Here is a 21,824-nt window from a genome sequence, read left to right as displayed (position 1 = left end):
AGACCAACAATATTTGGATATTTATTTGACATTCTTCATCTTGGACAGTGTGTTTCAAAAGCATAGACAACTTGTTATATTAAAATATATTAATATAATTAAATTCCACCATGAAAGTCTGCACATGACATCCCCGTTCAGTCACGAAGATTTAATTTATAAATGATCTTTTTGTTTAGAAATTAGATTACTTACAACAATATTAACATTACCAGATGTACCCCTAACACTTAAAAAGGACAGACATAATAGGAGCGGTGGTGGCATAGTGGACTTAAGCAGAATGTTGTTGGTTCAATCCCCACAGTCACCACCATTGTGTCCTTGAGCAAGGCACTTAACTCCAGGTTGCTCCAGGGGGATTGTCCCTGTAATAAGGGCACTGTAAGTTGCTTTGGATAAAGGCATCTGCCAAATGCATAAATGTAAATAATAATAATTTCCCCATGTTTCCCGTTTTCCTCAATACATTCCTTGGCTTCCACCATGTAACACTGAGGCATAGATGGTTTAGAAAGACCAACAATTTCAAACAAAAAAATAACTCCAGTTGTTACACGACAACAAATGCCATATCAAACATATGTTACCTGATTTTGTTTTGATTAAGGTTTGCAAACCCTTAAATAAATAATAAATGTATTATTCAGCTATACAGCAATAGAGAAAGCATTAAAAGCATAAGATTACATGTTTACTGATAGTGGCACTTGGTGGCCAAGGTTGGTACCGCATGCATTTTTTTGAAGAGAGGAAAAAAAATATATAATTTGAAGAGAGAAGAAAAAATGTTGGAAGAGAGAGAAAAAAATTAAGACTTAGGCTCAGAAGGAACTGAGACACCAACACTTTTTTTTTTTTCCACCGTGCGGTTCAGAGCTTCCGTAATACATACATATAGGGAGTGAATAAAGCAGTATGAATTTGAACAGAATGACTTTATGAAGTTCCAGCAGTGGAGTGATTCAGCTCCGGGCCAACAGGGGGCAGTAAAGTACTGAATGGTCAACGGAACAACGCTGAATTTTTAAAACATGTGGAACATGCTGAAGACTGCGCTCAAATGTTATTTTTTTGCGTGGTGAAGCAGATATGTATGTATGTTTGTATGTATGTGGTTTAACAGCCACGTTACATTTTCTAATATGCGAATATACTGTACGTTCAACGTTATTTGCCGTTGTTTCTGCGGTGAAGCAAATATTCTGCTAACCACTCTAAGCCAAATTAATTCTTAACATCTATCACAAGTCGTAATTTTTGTGTAAATGCTTCAAACTACTGGGTTTGCTCATGTTTGTTTATTAAAAACATAAGGTACTTGTGACGGACAAATAAAACTGAACAATGTCAGAAAGCAGCAGTGAAGATGAAAATTCGGACAGACTGAAAGAGGCGGTGTGGAGCTTTGGATCAGAGGATGTCAAGATCAATGGAAAAGGTACCACACTATCCTTAAGGAGATCCATGTACCCTTACTTTCTACCTTGTTAATAGTGTCACTAGCCAATTTACTGTTGACATGTTACATGGACATCCTAGGGCTTATTTAGTTGTTGTTTTTACCCCCACCTAGATGGAGCCAGCAACAGCAGACAAAGTCATAGGTGAGTTCAGTTTGAACATGGATCACGTTGAGATTTTTTTGTTGTTTTGTGAATAATTTGTTAACGTTGTTACACAGAGCAGACGTTTCAAAACATGAACATGATGGTAATGAGCTCGGGACAACCCCAGAGTTCAGATCACATGTGGCAAAAAAGTTAGGAGCCTTATTGGACGGGTGAGACAAAATCCCATTTCCCAGTTCTTTGCAATTTTACATCTTTTCTTGTTTGTAAGTGTGATCTCTCTCTCTCTCTCTGTCTCTCTCTCTCTCTCTCCTTGACACACACAACATTAGGTGCATTTCAGAGGTGTTTTCGAAGACCGATTACTCAAAACCTGGTCAGTCTGAAATCAGAGAGGAAGAACATGATGAAAAAGGTGTGCGATCTCCTATAATAGACTGATTGCTGCTACATATTTCATAGTATTGATTTGGCATGTTCTATCTAATAACATTTAGCTAAGGACTTCTTAAATGTACAGTAATGCACATCTGGAACTGCCATTGAAGTTTTAAAAGACAGTTTTACAATAATAAATCAACATACCAACAACTACTGTTTAGGTTTTGAACTGAGACTTGTTTCTTGTAATTTGCTGAAGGTTTCCTTCTTTTCACCACATCTGTTCCTGGAAAATGGATGGAGCAGTCACCACCTCCACCCCCTAAAAGAAGACCAATTCCCAGCTCTAGGTGCGTTTGACTCCTGCTTGTGATAGTACATAGACACTACTTTTAGGGTGAATCCTACGAAAACATGTCCGGGTCATATTGCACCACATGATCAAAAAAAAAAAAAAAAAAAGAAATTACATTTTACATTAAGAAAAGGCCAATTTGTCATTACTATAGTGCTGTTTCTGGTTGGGACTTTTGCCCCAAAAAATATGTGTCATTTTTAGGGCTGGGAAATCATTAACTCATTCACTTCTGCGATTTAATAGTTGACTATTTAACGTGTTAAACAAATTGACATAAATGCAATATCTGTTTTGGGTTTTTTTTCCCATTGTTGAAACTTCCCTAATGTTTTTCCCCACTTCCTGTTGCTAAAATATGCATATATACATTTCCAGGAGGTAAACGCTTGACTCGACTGAATATCCTAGTACAGAAACCGATTGTGGAGCAGCGCATGCTTATTCATTACGTGCAACATATGTCCCGGACATAATAAACACACGAGCGCATTTACTGTATGGAGAATGGTTACTTCAGCCGCAAGTGGTGAGCTAGGTGTGGGAGAGATACGGACAAGCTGCCCTATCTCTTCAAATAGCTCAAACACTCACTCACTGTCATCTAAACCGATGTCAAAAGCTAAACCACGTGAGCGAGACCCAGCGTGTGTGTGATAGAGACTGAACAGCAGCCAGAGAAATAAGTTTTGAGATTTTAAATAGTGTCCGACCGATATATCGGTCGGCCGATATTAGCCTTTCACCGATATATCGGTATCGGTGTATATGTTTACCGATATGCGCAGATATGAAAACTTTTTTTCAGAACATATAATGCAGAAAACAATGCTGGGGTGATTTAGAATTGGTGTCATAACGTAGTTTGTCCAGCAGAGTGCACTCCGACTCCATTGTTTACAGAGCTGAGCTGACTGTGGCTCAGCAGACAGGGCGGAGTTCAGCGGGGCGGAGTTAAGCGGTGTCTTCGCGTTAAGTTGCTAACTAGTTTGTGAAATACATACTGGAAAGTTAATAAACAATGACCCCATCAATTTATATAAAAAAACGTGAACCCTGTCCCTGACAACCATGTCACTCATGTTGATCACATCTGTTTGTTATGTTAGCTATAGTTGTCTGTGCAGTCAGTAACATAGCAGATTGAAAGGTAAACATCAGAGCATCTTTTTGCAGCTCAGCAGACAACAGTGCGGTGGTGGATTGTGTCTGTTGAGTGTTGATTTCACGCTACGTTGTTACCTAGTTGGTGAGACGCAATGCTGGTCCATCTTTTACTCTCCGTGACAACGAGCTTAGAGCTAACTAGCTAACCATGCAGTTACTTTCATTGTTGTCAGCTGAGTGGAAGCTAATGAGTAAATATGTATTCACCAAACTGTTTTGTTCAGAATTCACTGTTTGGTACCCCCTTCAACTGAACAATTCCAGTCATTGCATTTATAAAATGTAATATTTAGAAGTCTGATTTTCCACCGTTGAAAGTTTCCCCCTGAACTTGTACAGCAGAATACAGTGTAACACCACTGCCGCTGTTATCTCTTGATTCGACAGGTGTAAATGCTTCTTATTTTACAGCCTGCCCCTAATTGACTGGCAGTATTAAAATAGTCAGAATTTGACTGATAATAATCAGTATGGATGTTTATTTAGCTATTTGTTTTATTTATTCTTTATTTTAATGGTCAGCATTTGACTGATACTATACAGTACTGATGTTTATTTAGCTATTTATTTTATTTATTCTTTATTTACATGGTCAGCCATTGACTGATACTAAACAGTAATACTGATGTTTATTAAGCTATTTATTGTATTTTTATTTATTCTTTTCTCAGTGTTCATTTCTAGAAATTGTTGAAAATGAATAATAATAATGTCAAATATTCTTTTGAAAAAATATTTGTTTAAGAAAGCAGCCTTCTGAGTACCTTTGCGTAGTCATATCGGTGCAAAATCGGTGAAAAATCCACATAGAAAAGGTCTGTTTTCATTCCAGCTCAAAAATTAACTATGTTGGCCACCATATCAGTAATCTGTAAATTTCCCCCTCTAAAATCGGTATCGGTTGTATTGTGTCTTATAATGCATTTGTAATGTACACTTACGTTTATTTTCCAATAAAGCTTGATGTAAATCGAATCTGCCCATTTGATTCTGTTATTAAAAAAGTCAACTGGAAAACGGCAGAATTTGGCATGTAAACACACTACCGGTCAAAAGTTTTGAAACACTTGACTGAAATGTTTCTCATGATCTTAAAAATCTTTTGATCTGAAGGCATATGCTTAAATGTTTGAAATTAGTTTTGTAGACAAAAATATAATTATGCCACCATATTAATTTATTTCATTATAAAATAACCTACCCTAACCCTAACCTAAAAATTTAATAAAAAAATAAAAAACATTTTGAAATTGATGACTTGGACCAAACAATAAAGAAAAGCACCCAATAAGTGCCCAACATAGGTGGGAACTCCTTCAATACTGTTTAAAAAGCATCCCAGATGAGAAAATGTCAAGAGTACTTTGAAGATGCTAAAATATAACACAGTTTTGATATCTTTTGGATTTTGTTTAGTCACAACATAATTCCCATAGTTCCATTTATGTTATTCCATAGTTGTGATGACTTTACTATTATTCAAAAATGTGAAAAAAATTATAATAAAGAATGAGTAAGTGTTTCAAAACTTTTGACCAGTAGTGTATACTTGTATCAAAGATTTATACCTGTAAAAATGTGTCTAACTCTGTCTGCAGAAAAACAGAACATTTTAACATGTAAATATTTAAATAATTAAAATCAAACCAATTACTTGCAAGTTCTTTGAGACAAAGTATAAAGTACATATATTTATGACTATTTTAATTTTTGTTTTAGTGTACCATGATTAATCATGGTTGATCCCAGAAAAATGTGCAGTTTAAAAATGTAACCGATTCACAGCGCTAGTAATTTTTTTTATTCTCAATTATGATTTTCTTTACTGTAAGTCAGGCAATTCAACTCTACCATAGTATTATTTCAATACTGAGAATTGAGGGGTAATGTGCTTAATTGTCATGAAAATGTCACAATGCAAAAAATTTTATATGACCCTGACATGTTCTTGACGGGCTTCATATGATTCTTTATATTGTGCTTTATTGTGTTGTGAAATTAATCTTGTTTATCATTCTTTCTGCAGTGACAGTGACAGTGAGATGGAGATGAGGCTTCGAGAAGCTGCAGTGTCTGTATCAGACCTCCTCGGTCCTTCAGCCCAACCCCTTACAGAGAAAATAGAGGAGAAACGTGTGACAAAAGAACAGCCACAGACAGGAGAGGAGACTGAAAAGAATATAGACACAGTCCTGAAGAAGAAGAAAAAGAAGAAAAGAAAAATGCTGAAAGAGGGAAGTGAAGAGAATGTAGCGGAGAAACAATCTAATGGAAAAGGAACAAATGAGAAACCAACTGTGGTAGAGAAACTGGCAAAGAAAAAAAAGAAAAAGAAAAGGATAAAGTTGGAGGAGGGAGGAATGGACAAATGTTGAATGAGACTTTATATTGTGTGTTTAAACAGAAGTTGGAATTACTTGTTCTAGATGTAATATTTTACGATGTTCGTTAAACAGTAACAGTTGACTGCAATGAATGCAAAGAATGACCAAGTTTTCATGCCCCCCAAAAAAATAATCATTAAAGATTTTGTTTTACTAAAAGTATACTGTGACTTTTTCATTCACTAATCTGTCTAACGAACTGACAAGACAAAAACATTCAGCACATTCAGTTACATTTATATGCCCAGTTCTCTACATTTATTACAGTGAAATTTTGAATGCTAAATCTTATACTTGTTCACACATGAATCTAGTATATTATTCTGGATTAAACAAGACTAAATTGTCCTTGTCAGGAGTGTAATTCACAACTGTTTTCACAAACCTCTAAAATCTTTGAGTAGGTAGGCAGCAACTAGCGACATGGCAGTTTTGTATTTTATTCGATATGTCATCAGTTTTTTTTCTTTTTTTTTTTATTTCTTTTTTTTTTTCTCCAATGCATCTAAAACATTATTTCTCATTTTCTCAAATGGATCAGCAGCGTTCCTTTCTGCTGAAGAAATCTCAGCAGTTCTCTGCCATGTTTGGAGGTGGGATTCTCATCAGGAGCTATTGTGCAGTGGAGACCATCTGTGTAGGGATGTAAGGGTCTATGTCCCCTGGTGAAGAAGAGAGCAGGTGAGAAGGATGGGTCTCGCTCGTCTGAGTGTAGAGCTCCAAGCTGCCTGAAGACACTGAAAATGTGATTCAAAAGAGAATTATAGATGGATGGAATCAGAATAAGTGTTGATTTCAGTAATACCTGAAATTTAACTGAATTTGACTATAAGCACGGGCTCTGAGAAGGTTGATACCTGGCTCTGGTGAAGTTGATTGTAGGTGTAAAGACTCATCATCAATGGGAGTGTCTGTGTGACCCTCAGGATCTGAGGTGAGAATCTGATAGAGAGGGAAAAGATAGATAATTTGAAAGAGTCAGATTCATGTATTGTTTGTATGGTTATTACTAGGGCTGTCAAACGATTAACATTTTTAATCAAATGAATTACATGACATGCAAATTAACTGGATACAAATATGGCCCCCAAATAGAAATAATTGTATATAAATAATACATAACTAGAAGTATACATTTAGAACAATATTATAATTCAGATTGAAATGCATTGCATTACTATGGCAGAAGAGTAAAGCACTGATTAGATAACAGAAGTCAATATACTTTTGTTTTTTGTCATTGAACAAGCCTACAGCAAGTCATCGACAGCAATCCATTTTGCAACTGATTTTGTCAATCTGCCGTTCTCACAGGACTTGTTCCATCTGCGCTATTTTTAGTCTATTTTTAGTTATTTTCAGTCTATGTACATATGCGTCAGAGGAATGCTTTTGGAGCATCTCAGTGGTTTTAAGCATCGTAATTGCTGCATTTTTAGGACACTTAGTCAAGTTAAAAGTAGTGCTGTCAGTCGATTAATCGCAAAATTTTTCATAGTTAATCTCAATTAATCACAGATTTTAAAAGTAGTGAAGTTTGACTCTATATATACCTTTTTTTCCTGTCAAAATGCATTTATTTGCTTTTTAGGAAAGAAAACAATATATAACAACAATGCTTTATTAACATTTTCCAAACAAAGCCTTCCACAGTATAAAGATAGAAATGTACTAAAATAGCACAGATTCAAGTAACATTACACATTTCCCAAAGTCTAAGTGGGAGGATGACTAATTAAAGGAACTAGCCCCTCCATAGGTTGCATATTTATTGCAATGGGCATTAAATCTCTTAAACTCTCATCCTCCACAAGATTAATCTGCCAGTAGAGTGTAGCTATCTGCTTTGCTTCAGCAATCGTAAAGCCGCGTTCATGATTCACATCAGGGCATCAACACCAGCTCTGCTTTGAACTCCACATGAAAAGCGCTGCAGATGTTTTTTTAATAGTAAAGACTTGACGTGCTTCTGTGGTAATTACATTGCACATGACGGGCTGTAAAGTACTTGATTACTGTCAGAAGTCCCATCTGGGCTTGTTTTGTACAACAAATAGCGTTAAGAGTTCCTTTCGCCATCACTTGATCATTGACAGGGTAAATGACTGCATCCAAAAGTAGACAGCTGACTTGCTACCTAATCAGTTAATGGGTAAACCCACAGCGTTTTTTAATGAATATAACTCGTAGGGAAACTCCGTATACAGCCTCCAATGGCAACATTTTCTAGTTTTCAGACGCAGCCTTAGGGTGCTTCTCAAATGGAAGGCTGCAGCCTAGTAAGGCAGTGTACTTCCTAGACCAGTCCTTCAGAGGCTGTAGGCTAGGCTCCTATTCTAGCATTCAGTGCTAGAATGAGACAGTCTTGTAAGTGCGCATGGCAAACCATATGCTTAGTATTTTAGAGCTCTTTGCTTAGAACAATGTGATATTTTACTTTGTTTGGAAAACCCATATACTTCAGAAAACAAGAAATATATCAATAATCCCTTAATTATTTTAGCAAAATGTTTTATTCACAAAGCTAGAGTCACTCAAAAAAACCTTTATATAATACCGTTTGCAACACTGATCTTAGAATTTATATTTAAACCCAAAATATGGCAAACGAAGGCTGCAAAACAAGGCTGCCTTCCAAATGTCCTCACAAATGAGACGGCCTTCGATGGTGCCTGATAATGTGGCAGCCAGGATATCCAGCCTAACGAGGCTGCAGACTTCCGATTGAGAAGCACCCATTTTGTTGTGGTGTGTGCATCAGTGTAATGACTCCGGGCGAACACACTGACATATCACAAAGGTTCTGCTCTGGTCCAACCAGTGTTTATGCTTTATTAACGGTAAATGCGTTTATTGCGAGTGTTAAACCTTTTAAATGAATTGCGTTCCAAAATTAATGCGTTAATGCGTTAATTTTGAAAGCTATAGTTAAAAGTAGTTAAAACTTTACAAATCTGAGATCCATGCATTCTGTTTGGCTTCATCCAGCTGTCAAGAACACATCCTGTCTGTGGCTGTACTGTTTGTGAGGTTTGTTGAGGAGCGCTGACTGCCCCCTGCTAACGCGGCTTGTGAAAACACGAAGTTATATGTATTTCAAGCTGAACTGCTCTGATGTTAGTCAAATACATACTGTACTTTTATTGTGGAATTTATGTACGGATCAGAAAGTATGACTAATTGTGTTTAATTTTTAGCACTTTATTTTTTATATAATTAATCGCACTAACGTGTTAAAAGGAATTGTTCACCCAAAAATTAACATTCTCTCATCATTTACTCACCCTTATGCCATCCCGGATGTGTATGACTTTCTCTCTTCTGCTGAACACAAATTAAGATTTTTAGAAGAATTTCTCAGCTCTTTTGGTCCATACAATGCAAGTGAATGGGTGCCAACAATTTGAAGCTCCAAAAATCACATAAAGAAAGCATAAAAGTAATCTGTTTGACCCCCAGTGGTTAAATCCATGTCTTCAGAAGAGATTTGGTAGGTTTGGATGAGAAACAGATCGATATTTAAGTCCCTTTTTACTATAAAAGTTTCCTCCCTGCCCAGTCAATCTCCACTTTAATTTCACTTTCACGTTCTTCTTGTGTTTTTGTTGATTCACATTATTCATGCATATGCTCCCTACTGGGCAGTGAGAAGAATTTCTAGCAAAGATTGACTTAAATATTGATCTGTTTCTCACCCACACCTATCATATCACTTCTGAAGATATGCATTTAACCACTGGAGTCTTGTTGATTACTTTTATGCTGCATTTACATGCTTTTTAGAGCATCAAAATGTTGGCACCCATTCACTTGCATTGCATGGACCTACAGAACTGAAATATTCTTATAAAAACCTTAATTTGTGTTCTTCAGAAGAAAGAAAGTCATACACATCTGGGATGGCATGAGGGTGAGTAAATGATGAGAGAACTTTCCCTTTAAATCAACAGCCCTAGTTATTACATGAAGTAGCCTACAATTCCTCTTGTATAGTTTGACTTTGAATTGCTTAATGCAGCAGTTATTCAAATGTTATTGAATGTTGCCTTTGGATAAAGTATAAAACGTCATTCCTTTTTTCTCTCACTGTGAATAAATCCTACAGTAGGTCAGTGTGTTTTGTTCATGCCTGTCGAACAGCTGTTAGGTTGGTCAGTGTCCCAATGCTGTTGCTGTCTGCGATGACCATAGCCTGGGATAGGAGACTAGAGGGGTAACAGGTCAGGTCTGCCTTGCTGTACGCTGAAAAATAATATAAAAACAGTCCACTATTTCAGTGATATAATGCAAACAAATAATCAGAAACAACAATTAAATGACTGTTCTGAGCTTAAAACAAATTATTAAAAAAAATATAAAAACAATCACAAATTGTGTTTACAGTCATTTGTAGCAGAAGTCTGTGGGGCAAGGCATTGCACCGGGATAAACTTCAAAATTTGCATATATGTTTCCAAAGTGTAGCCAGAAAACTTCACTTTTTGCAAACAACTTTAACATTATACATGTTAACATGAGACTAGTGTGACAGAATAGCTTAATAATCTTATATTCACTTTTTCAACTTCTGTCATCATGATCATGTAAAGCCAGTAAACTGGTTACACCAGAAATGTGCAAAGATACCAGAAAAGGATGTGTCGAATCTATATGTAAAGTGCTTTTTTCAAAGAGAAAGTTCCTGAATTATGTTGGTAACACCTAACCAAAATTTCATCCTCCCAGAACAGAACACTTGTCCCAGCGCTAAAAGGATGATTGCGGAGCAGAGGCGGGCCTGGACCGTGGAGCAGAGGCGGGCCTGGACCGTGGAGCAGAGGCGGGCCTGGACCGTGGAGCAGAGGCTTGCTTGTGACATGGCATGGAGCAGTCTGGGGCTTGGCTGTGACATGGCATGGAGCAGATTCAGGCGTGGCTGTGACATGGCATGGAGCCGACTCTGGCGTGGCTGTGACATGGCATGGAGCCGACTCTGGCGTGGCTGTGACATGGCATGGAGCAGACTCAGGAACTGCAGAAGGTGGCGCAAGCTCGGTGACCATGACGTGGGACGCTGGCTCGTCGACCATGACGTGGGATTCTGGCTCGTCGACCATGACGTGGGACGCTGGCTTGTCGACCATGACGTGGAACGCTGGCTCGTCGACCATGACGTGGAACGCTGGCTCGTCGGCCATGACGTGGGATGCTGGCTCATTATCCACACCCCCCCCCCACAGTGAACGGTGAACCACTTATCAGTAGGGCAAGATCGATATACTGAGTTAGGCTGTAGATACTCCAACCGTCAGGCATCAGGGAGGAGACCGGCTCATTCAGCCCAAAATGGAAACAGTCCTTGAGGGCGATCTCATTAAAGTCGACCCTGCAGGCCAGAGCGCAGAAGTCCTCTACATATTCCTCCAGGGGACGATTCCCCTGACGTAGGTGTAGGAGTTGAACTGCTGGGTTTATGGTTAGGTGAGGTATTCTGTAATGATGGCTGGCAAGGCAATGACAGGCAGATGAAGACGAGATGATGTGAAGAACCCAAGTGCCGTTTATTACAAATGTTAAATCCAAAAACCGTAAATCAAACGTGAAACAAAACAGACATAAACAACTAGACTTGACTTGACCATAGAACCAACGTTACAAAAACACAATACCTCACAAAGGACCATGGCAAACATGAGGGTATATATACATGGACAAGGGTAACAACCAATGAACAGACAGAACTATAAACAAGATAACAAGACTAATAAACTTAAACCAATGACAAACTAGAACTGATAACGAGTTAACAAGACAATAAACCAATGAAAACAAGACACATGAACATGGAGGGAAACAGGAAATAACATGACATGGAACCAAATAACCTGAACAGGAAATGTAAGCGCAGCGTAGTTCTAGCAGGAAGACTAGCAGCTGTACATCATCGCACCATTAGCTAGGTAACACCTAGCCAATCACATGTAAGCCATTGCTTTATAAGTCTGCTCACATTCTATCACATTGCTGTTTCAGTTGTGCTAACACTTAACATTGTCTTTGTGTTTGTTTTTAAGTTGCCACAGAATGCAATAGACTGGCATGTCTTAAGGTCAATATTAGGTCAAAAATGGCAAAAAAGAAACAGCTTTTTCTAGAAACTCGTCAGTCAGTCATTGTTTTGAGGAATAAAGGCTATACATTGCTTGAAATTGAAAATTTTTGCAGTAAAAAGCAAATTATTTCCATTTAATACATTATTACAGATTTGATGCTGCCAGGTTTTGACTGAAAAGCATATGTAATTAAAATTAAATTATCTATACAAGTTGAATCAGGACTTTATTAGCTCCAGAAAACTTGGTCTGTGCATTCGCTCTCTGTAGGTACACCAAGGTTTAAAAAATGAAAGTAATTTGGTCAGCATAAGGTGACGTTTAGTCCAAATACTGTGTGTGCATGCATGCAGGAGAGAGAAAGATTTAGGCTATTAATTGATTTTAGATTGCTAGATGTATATTTGAAATAATTACAAATATTTTGGGGGATATATTTAAAATTGAGAAAATGTTATCTTATATAGACTACTGTACTGTATACTATGCTTGTTATCATTACTATGCAAATATTTCACCCACATGGGAACATTTTTAAATTTTCGCTTATTTTGGCTGAAGTCAGTCCCTTATTCTGAGCTTGTTTTGTCAGACCAGGTCCATTGTTTCTCTTGCGAGACCTGGCAACACTGCAACTGGAAAATCACCCACCCTTAACACAGAGTATTGTCATTTTAAAAAGTATGTTATTAACTGTTCCTTTATTTAGTTCTAAATGGTTACCATTTGGAACACAGGTTTCTCAAAAAGCAAAATGGAAAACATTTCATTTTTTTGTTCCCTATCATAAAAGTAGTCCATGCAGCTTGTGTGTCATGCGTAATATGCCAAGTCTTCTGAAGGTATTTGATAGATTTTGGTGAGAAACAACCCAAAATTTAGGTAATTTTTCAGTTAAAATGTCTGTTGTGCCTGAGCATGAGCACTGTGAGAGAAGCTTGTTAACAATGGCTTGAATGTTAACAAGAGAATTACAGTTGTGTAGCTCTAAACAACACAAACAGGTAAACACGGACATCAACATTTTCACTGAAAAATGACTTCAATTTCAGGTTGTTTCTCACCAAAACCTATCAAATGGCTTCAGAAGACTTGGCATATGACGCATGAGCCGAATGGACTACTTTTGTTATTGTATTGAAAAAACTGCAATATTCATTGAAACATCTCCTTTTGTGATTCTCATAAGAAAGAAAGTCATAGAGGGTTGGACAACAAAATTACGACAGAATTTTCATTTTTGAGTGATCTGTTCCTTAACAAAAATACAAGTTTGAATTGAACCCAGAAAATTCCACTAATGTCTGTATTTTTTGTGAAAATCATTAAGAAAATAATGTCCACTACCAGAATTACTTACTGTGGCATGGAAACTGGGCCATTGTTGCCATGAACGAGCTAGAGCCAATGTGACTCTGAAGCTGGTTTGTCATTGGCTGCTGAGTATGAAGGTGCTGCTGGAATGAGATTGGTTGGAGGGTGGTAAACCCACCCCCTACATTGTTGATCACAGTCTGTTGTTGAGAGGATGTCAAGCCTGTAGTAAAAGACATATATTAGCCATTAATTACAAGTGCTTTGGTCTTAAGCTGTGAATTCATATCATTATGCTTCATCATGCATGTATAATACCTATGAGAAGTGAGGAATCCCCCAGACTCATTACACTCGGTAGCGAGGCCATAATCAGTCCTGGAGGGGGAGCCGAGGATCCTGATACTCCATGCAAAGAAGTGAGAGTACTAACAGGAGGTAAGGAACCACCTCCTGATGTCTAGGTGAGGAAACAGAACTTGAGGTTTGTTTCATGCCTGAACATTGATTGCAAAATCATGTTTTGACTGCATGTGCCTTAATAACCGCTACTGCATGCATAATGTTTTCCTGTATATCAGGGCTGCTCAATCCTGATCCTGGAGATCTGCCTTCCTGCAAAGTTTAGCTTCAGCCATAATTTAACACCCCTGTACCAGCTCATCAATGTTTATGGGTTCTTTACAAAATTACAGGCAGGGATGTTACTACAGGGTTGGAACTAAACTCTGAAAAAAGTTATACCTCCAGGTACAGGATTGAGCAGCAGTGGTGGTAGCATAGTGGGCTAAAGCACAGAACTGGTAGGCAGAAGGTTGCCGGTTTGATCCCCATAGCCACCACCACTGTGACCTTGAGCAAGGCAGTTAACTCCGGGGGAATTGTCCCTGTAATGAGTGCACTGTAAGTCGCTTTAGATAAAAGCGTTTGCCAAATGCATAAATGTAATGAGCATCCCTGCTGTAGATCAACTAGTGACTAGCAACACGAAGGACATGGATTTGACTCCATGGAAATGCAATGTAAGTCGCTTGGATAAAACCGTCTACCAAATGCATACAGTAGATGTCAATGTCACTGATTTGTGATGAAGTGTGTCCTGTTTGTTAATCTCACTGGTCTGTGGTGATGTGTGTCCAAGAGTGTATGGCTGGGTTCTAGCTGGCCTGGACTGGCTCCCAGATGACCGCCGCCACCCCTATCTTCACCACTTGAGCTTCTTATTGTGCCCAAATTCTCACACACAACTGACTGACTGTACTTCAGACCTTTAGAGTGTGAAACAAAGAGAAAAGTGGGTAAAAGTGTTCAAATTCATGACAAAGCCGAAGGTAAGAACTGAAGTAAAAGATTTAAAATCTGCAGCCAGCTGCTAGAACCCCCTTAAATGGTTAGTTCACCCAACAATTAAAATGGCATGAGGGTGAGAAAATAATGAGAACATTTAAATTTTTGGGTGAACTATCCCTTTAAGTTAAGAAAACCCTTCGTGACAATACAATTACAACTGAAACTACAGGTTTTCTTAAGGGGTTTCTTGCAGCTGGGCTCTATAGTTTCATTTCATGCTCTACTGGACTACTAATGCACTACTAATTTCATGCACTTTGAATTGATAACAGCGTGTCATAGATGATATATGGATTGATAGGCATTAGTTTTGAATTTCAAATTTGAATGAAATGGTATGGCTACCTGGTGAAGGACTGGATGGTAGAGTCTGGCCTGTGGGGGGTGCTGATTGGCTGCTGTAAGGCACGTCCAGTGCCAGTTTGTGGCGAAATGCCTCCTCCTTGCGCCGATTGGCAAACCAGTTATATACACGTACCTCTGTCACCAGATTAGAGCCCAGACCAGCTAGCTGAGAAGGAGACACTCCCCTTTGTAGACACTCCGCTCTAAAACAAGCATACATACACATCAGGTATTGCACATGTTGCAACTTTACCAACATAGTCAATTTAGGTTATGATGCCCAGTTCACTCTTTCATTACTTTATCTTCACTTACCTGTTACACTCCTCCACCAATCCCTCCCTCTCATCTTTACTAGGGTTCTTCTGTCGTTCATAAGCCTGGAAGAGGATTTGTTGGGAGGCAGGGCCCCATTTGAATCGATTCCTCCGTCCCTTTCGGCCATCCTCCCCAGATTCCTCTCCTGACACAACACCTCGACTGGCGTTGGTGAATTCTGCTTTGGTTAGTGTGAGAGAACCATTACAATGTTAATTTGGATTGGGATTTAATTTGGTGTGACATCTTTAAGCCAATATTTTATTAGCTCAGTCTTTCTATAACAGAACCTCACATAACAAAAATAAGAAAGGGTAACACTCACGCTGGCTAATCTCTGCCTGTTTCTTGACATACCAGCTATACAATGTGGCACGTTTTTGATTCTTCATGGGCGTGCCCTTGTTGAGGTGTTGGGAGAGATGTGATTGGTTGAGACCGGTGGACTCTACCACCTCTCTCTGTGGTAGATTGTGCTGCTGCATGTAGCTCTTCACCATTTTAGCTACATGCCAAGAATCTTCTCTGACACAAATAAATAAAAAAATATATTATAATCAGTGTAAAATTCTTTAATGTTTCTAAACAAGTTCTTACGAATATGCTACAAGAACAGCAGGATGCTTTTTACTGGGTCATTCTCCAGAAACTGTGCCAGAAAGTGTCAGAATTGTAATTTTCAAAAATGTTTTATGTATTAATTTATTTTATTTGAAAAGATTACTGAACGTCCAAGAAATCGTACTTTCCCACCTCGAGTCCAAACTATTGTCAGCCGGTTGCAACAAATGCCTTAAAGGGATAGTTCATCCAAAAATGTCAATAATTTTTTTCTCACCCTCTTGCCAACTCAGATGTGTGACTTTCTTTCTTCTGCCGAACACAAAAAAAGATTTATAGTAGAATATCTCAGCTCTGTTGGTCCATATAATGCAAGTGAATGGTGGCGAGAACTCTAAAGGTCCAAAGATCAAGGTAGCATAAAACTAATCTATATGCAGAGGTGGGTAGTAATGCGCTATATTTACTTTGAGTATACAGTATGTAATGGTGGGTACATTAATGTACATTTACTTTGTTACATTGGGTGACGTTCCTGTCGTTACATTACTGGTTTTAATTTAATAAGTGATAATAAATTTGTAATTTATTGAGAGTTTTTTGAATGGGACTTTTACGACAGCGGAACTTAACGGCTGCGCTCTGTCACTCGAGTCGAGCTCATCACTCCTGCAGCAGCAAGCTCTCAAAACAAACACTCTCTTTCGTCATGCTATGCTTTCATTTTATCCCAAGACAAGCGGATATTTCAGTATTAAAATGGCAGTGTTAAGGTAAGTGTTGGTGATAATGCTAACATGGGCTTGTCTATGTCATGGTCATTTTCAGGGTGATTCTGTAACTATGGGCTCTGATGACCTCAGTTTATAAGTATACATTTTATATCAGTGCTGCAATGTTCCTATCATATAAATTCTTGTAAACATCCACGTTAAGTGTAAATGTCTTTTGCTCTGCCGATCGCGTGTTTGACAGTATGTCTGCACGTGTACAGTATTTCTGCGTTTGACAGATGCGGCGCGTTTTTCTTATGGACAACAGAGAACAAGCTCTGAACTTAAATAAGCCCAACACGCTTCCAAAAACAGAGATAAGGCGCAGTTTACCCTTAGTGTACAGAACTAATTATCTCAATTATTTCGACACTGAAAATACTGTAACTGCACTGAACTAAAAATCCAATCAGGACTTTTGATATAGCAACAATAGCCATTAAAAAAGCATGATCTTGCTTCATTTTGTTCAGCAATATATATTACTGGGCCTGTGGGACATTGTTCACATTTTTCACCATCATAATTACTAGAAACTGGTTTCCATACTTCTCTTCTAATACGTACTATAAATCTCTACTTCCACTTCCACATCCTTCTTCTTTTGTTTTTTGGATAACCTACTGGTTAGGGCTGGTCAAAGGTGGAGATTTATAGTAAAAAAAAAAGGACTTAAATATTGATCTATTTCTCACCCAGACCTATCATATCGCTTCCAAAAATATGGATTTAACCACTGTCATATGGATAACTTTTATGTGGCCTTTATTTGATTTTTGGACCTTCAGAGGTCTGGTCACCTTTCACTTGCATTGAATGGACCAACAAAGCTGTGATATTCTACTAAAAATCTTTGTGTTCAGCAGAAGAAAGAAAGTCATGCAAAGTCAAGTAAATGATGAAAGAATGTTCATTTTTGGGTGAACTATCCCTTTAAGTACAATGTTGGGTTGTCCATCCAAAATATTCAGATTAGTGGTCAACAAATATGGGTTTTTCAATGACAGATTTGAAAGCTATTACCCCCAATCCTAAATATGGTGGTTAAAGCCATGCAAAGTACCAAAAGTTATTTATCATTACCAAGTGTAAGTCAACAGCTAAAATGCTACATTCTTTTAGTAAGACTGATAAAAGAAAAATTTAGGTGGAGTTAATTATTTTTTTATTGTATGTAACCCATTAAATTGCAATGGTAATGCATGAGGACATGCACATTGTCTGATTTTCACAAACAATGTAAAAAAAAAAAAAATTGCCATAACACATACTTATTTCTGAGCTATATTATTTGATAGATTTTTCTGTTTAAGTTTAGCATCCTGTAAATTGTATCAGTAGTAAGTCTTAGGGACACTAATTTCCTGAGAATTACCCCTCCGTGTCATTAGAAAAAAATTATAAAAGTAAAATGTCAAGAACTGAAAACATTTACAAAAACAGTATATATCAAGATATTATTTTAAAAGATACTCTGAGACAAGGGTTAGGGGAAGAAGAAGGCAAATAGAGAGGGTGCAATGTTTACACTGAAAGATAAGGCAAGAGACAAGGGGGCAAAGTCCAGTAAAAGAGATCGCAAATAACCCTTGTGAATGCAAGACAAACACACACAGACTCACAAACACACAAACATTCCCAAAAGCAATACATTTTACCTATACAAATCACTCACAAATAACACAGCCCCCTGATATTTAGATAAAGTGCATCATGTGCTTTATCACAAGTTACAGTTATCAATTAACTGTCCAAAGTGTCAGACATTTGGAAACAAAGCTACCTCACAATGTGCTATCTTTACAATATCACTATAGTCAAGTGTACACACAAACACACACAGATATAGATGGACACTGTGTCACTCTGTTAATTTTAACCAGTCAATGTAGCTCATTTATTAAAAAGATAGAAATGGCCTGAGAATAATGAATAGGGTGGGTAATTAGTAACTAGAAAAGGTGGAACCTCCTTTATATTTACCCCATCAGTTTGGAAACAGAGCAGTAGAAGGGAGAGGAAGCCGGCGAGCAAGAATAGAGGAGAAAAGAACAAGCAATTGGTTTATTCAGGTATCTGTGGAGGAAGATAGGAAGTTTGAAAAGAAAAACAACAGCTTTCTCTACACAAGCGAATTTAATAGAGATGTTCTAATATATTAATGCAAGAAGGAATTCTTTTAATGTTTTCTCGTGCAATTGCTTATTAAGAAAAGCATCTTAGGCACTAAAATCTTATTAGATTATGAAGTTAGTACACTTTAACCTGCTGAAAGTGTATCAGAGCACACCAGAACACTTACTGCAACAGATGTTCAACTTGAGCTCTTTGTCTCGCGGCCTCCTCCGGTGGAAGCATCTCCAGCTCACGGAAAATGGGAGGTGGATTGTCCATCTCTCCGTCCTCCGAGCTCTCTCCATCTGCCCGGTCTGCCCTCTCCACACCAGTTGATGCCCGCTCTCTCTCCAGATCTCCCATGGCCTGGATCAGCAACTCCTTTGATAACCCTGAGCCCAGTAGAGACCAGACCAGCTGCTCTTGCAAGGCAGACAGTTGGCCACTTCGTTCTCCTCCGGCTCTCCTGCCATCTCCTCCATCCATCTCACGTTTTCTGGTGTCTCAGCAGCCGTTGTTCCTGACTTGGTCAAAGATCTTGGAAGAAGGCACCTTCGTGTACGCAGACACACAAGGGAAAGGAAACACAAGCATTGTCTGTGTCACTGGAAGCAATCGAACACAAACACACACTTCGGTTGTGCAAACAGTAGTAATGTGCACACACATAGAAGCCAAAACAATATTGCAAATTACATTTGCTCATTCCAAATGTACCTGTTTTTTCAGGATTGGAGCTCAGTGGTCTCTCCTCTAGATAAGGAGCTTATTTAGGTGAAGATTTCATTTTTTTCTCTTTGATATTTTCTAGTGTTCCTCTATTTGTGCTCCTGTATTATGTCTAGACACCTGTTGCTCTTTTGCTTTGAAATGTGATTTTTTTTTCCCAGCTTGTTTTTTCCTTCATTCCCTCCTCCCTTACTCGGTCACTCTAAGTCTCTCTTTCTCTCTTGGAGAACTTTGGCTTCAACCTGTGTTAAGGGCAAAGTGTAGAGTCTAACCAATCTGTGAAAATGAACATTACAAACACTTTCAAAACTCAGTCATTTTGTTCTAGTGTCTTATTATGCAACGTCACAGAACAAATATAAAACACAACATAGTGCAAATATAATAAAATAATATACTTTATATATAATAAACTTTATATAAAGTAGAATATAAACACAAGCAAATCTGTTTTATTAGAAGTGGCAGATCCATAAGAGTATTTAAAGAAATGCAGATTTGTCTATTGAATACATAGCTGCCATTGTTTGAGAGAAATATAAAAACAGTACAGAACATGTGAAGCTTATTTTGTGTTGAATATTTTGGGTAATATTCGCTATACCGTATTTCAGGGTACCCACACTTTTTGACTGATGAATTTCCATGGCCTTTTATTTGTTAGTACTGGCTAAGGATTTTTTTAACCATTAAGACTTAGACTAGTTTGGTTATGATTTTGTGTAGCATAACTAGAGCAATGTACTGTACATTCACTATAGAAATTTCCTGGCTATTCTAGGCATTGGAAAACACAATCTTAAAATTCCTTGTTTTTTTTTTTTTTTATTTGCTATTATTACACCAGATATGTGCTGCCTTTTTCATATGATTTGTCTGAAAACATTGTGCAACTGAGCATGAAGAGGCACCACAAAATGTCCAGACACATTAAGGTATATCATCAGATTTCCCTGACAGAAGCCTTTTTAAATGATGAGCTGTTTGCTCTTTCACAGCAAAAAAATAAAAATAAAAAAAAAAATAAAAAAAATAAAAAATAAATATATATATATATATATATATTTTCTTAAGGACTTCTACTGTGTTTTGTCTTATTTTCTGGTGAAAATATCAAAACATCCTTAAAACAAGAAGAAATGACTTGAGAAGCAGAATGGCAGAAGATATTTTGTCACGTCTTCATTGAAATCTTACATTTCATTGCTTAAAACAAGAAACAATTTGCCAATGGGGTAAGAAAATGAATATTTCCCCCTTTGAGTCAAGTTATTTTCTTACCCAATTGGCATATATAGATTTTTAAAATAATGATATTTTACTGGATATTTTTACTGGAAAGACAAAAAATACTCGTAGTAAGAAAATAATTTTTGCAGTGATAGGGGGTTCTGTTGCTGAAGCCATTTTAAGTTCTGTGCAGATTGGTCTATTCATTTGGAAGTTTTGCCATATCTCAGAAGTACAGTTTAAAAAATGGTTACATATCGACCTCATGCAGGGTGTATTTTTAATAGATAGGACAGATTATTTTAGAAATTAGAAATATGGTATGTAACAAGGATATTTATTTAACTTTATCATTTAGTGCTTTTTAAAGTTAAATGTATGGTTCCATAAAATATGAACACATGATCATTGTACAATAGTAAAGTAATAACTGTATATGCATAATTATCGTCACTGTGTCCTGGACTATGGTAGTAAAATGTGATTATGGCTGTAATAAAATCTGCTTAAAATTTTGATTCTGGTTGTTCTCTAGACCAGTGGTTTACAAACTTTTTATGCCAGTGACCCCCAAATATGATCTCCTAGCAAGATCCTAAAATGTTAAGACATCTAAACATTTGTATGTGTATACAAATGTATATTCATATGTTAAGACCAATTTTTTCCATGCAAGCAGTAAGTGTTATGTAAAACAGAGTGCTGGGTAGCAACAGATTACATGTATTCTGGATTACATAAATCAAGTATTTGTAATCAGATTAAATTACATTTTATGGATTACATGATAACATTCATTTATTGATCCCTCAAAATCAGTCTACAGCTGGGGTGGGTGTTGGAATTGCACACACAGACCTGATACAAGCCCCCATCAGCCATAATTGCAGAGATAGAGCAGTAATCCACACATAAATGCCAATCCAATTGCATTAGTGAGGTAAAGTTAGTTTTAGTTTTGTAAATTGCTTTTGTGCACAGCTTTAAAACTGTACACAACTTTTGATTCACAAATATAACTGGTCTGTTCTATTACCACACATGGATGGTGTTTGTAAGTAAAACCCATTCATAACAAATACTAAATTCTCATATTTTGATGCATTAAGTACATTTTTTATGCATTTAACTAAATTATG

At 37.4% G+C, this 21,824-nt stretch overlaps 2 protein-coding genes across 7 annotated transcripts; one reads left to right on the top strand and one right to left on the bottom strand.

Moving 5' to 3' along the window:
* Positions 1-977: 977 nt before the first annotated feature.
* Positions 978-5,959, top strand: c24h12orf43 (chromosome 24 C12orf43 homolog). 4 transcript variants are annotated; one of them, XM_051653713.1, is made up of 7 exons: positions 978-1,094; positions 1,318-1,441; positions 1,577-1,607; positions 1,685-1,783; positions 1,904-1,986; positions 2,212-2,302; positions 5,501-5,959. In XM_051653713.1, the coding sequence occupies exons 2-7, from the start codon at positions 1,348-1,350 to the stop codon at positions 5,847-5,849; spliced, it is 747 nt and encodes a 248-aa protein (XP_051509673.1). In that variant the 5' UTR covers positions 978-1,094; positions 1,318-1,347; the 3' UTR covers positions 5,850-5,959. The 4 variants fall into 4 exon arrangements, with proteins under 4 accessions (XP_051509673.1, XP_051509676.1, XP_051509674.1 ...); XM_051653716.1 differs by having other exon boundaries at positions 1,001-1,106; XM_051653714.1 differs by having other exon boundaries at positions 1,008-1,098.
* A 134-nt stretch (positions 5,960-6,093) lies between these two features.
* LOC127415136 (hepatocyte nuclear factor 1-alpha-like) lies at positions 6,094-21,407 on the bottom strand. 3 transcript variants are annotated; one of them, XM_051653710.1, is made up of 10 exons: positions 18,914-21,407; positions 15,603-15,802; positions 15,275-15,458; positions 14,960-15,162; positions 14,381-14,532; positions 13,583-13,724; positions 13,311-13,487; positions 9,988-10,100; positions 6,716-6,800; positions 6,094-6,595 (listed from the first exon to the last, which is right to left on the bottom strand). In XM_051653710.1, the coding sequence occupies exons 1-10, from the start codon at positions 19,210-19,212 to the stop codon at positions 6,471-6,473; spliced, it is 1,680 nt and encodes a 559-aa protein (XP_051509670.1). In that variant the 5' UTR covers positions 19,213-21,407; the 3' UTR covers positions 6,094-6,470. The 3 variants fall into 3 exon arrangements, with proteins under 3 accessions (XP_051509670.1, XP_051509671.1, XP_051509672.1); XM_051653711.1 differs by having other exon boundaries at positions 15,275-15,455; XM_051653712.1 differs by having other exon boundaries at positions 15,603-15,797; positions 18,914-19,170.
* Positions 21,408-21,824: the final 417 nt, after the last annotated feature.

Source organism: Myxocyprinus asiaticus, chromosome 24 (genome assembly GCF_019703515.2).
Source record: "Myxocyprinus asiaticus isolate MX2 ecotype Aquarium Trade chromosome 24, UBuf_Myxa_2, whole genome shotgun sequence".
Lineage (NCBI taxonomy): Eukaryota > Metazoa > Chordata > Actinopteri > Cypriniformes > Catostomidae > Myxocyprinus > Myxocyprinus asiaticus.
This window is presented reverse-complemented; position numbering and strand designations above follow the sequence as displayed.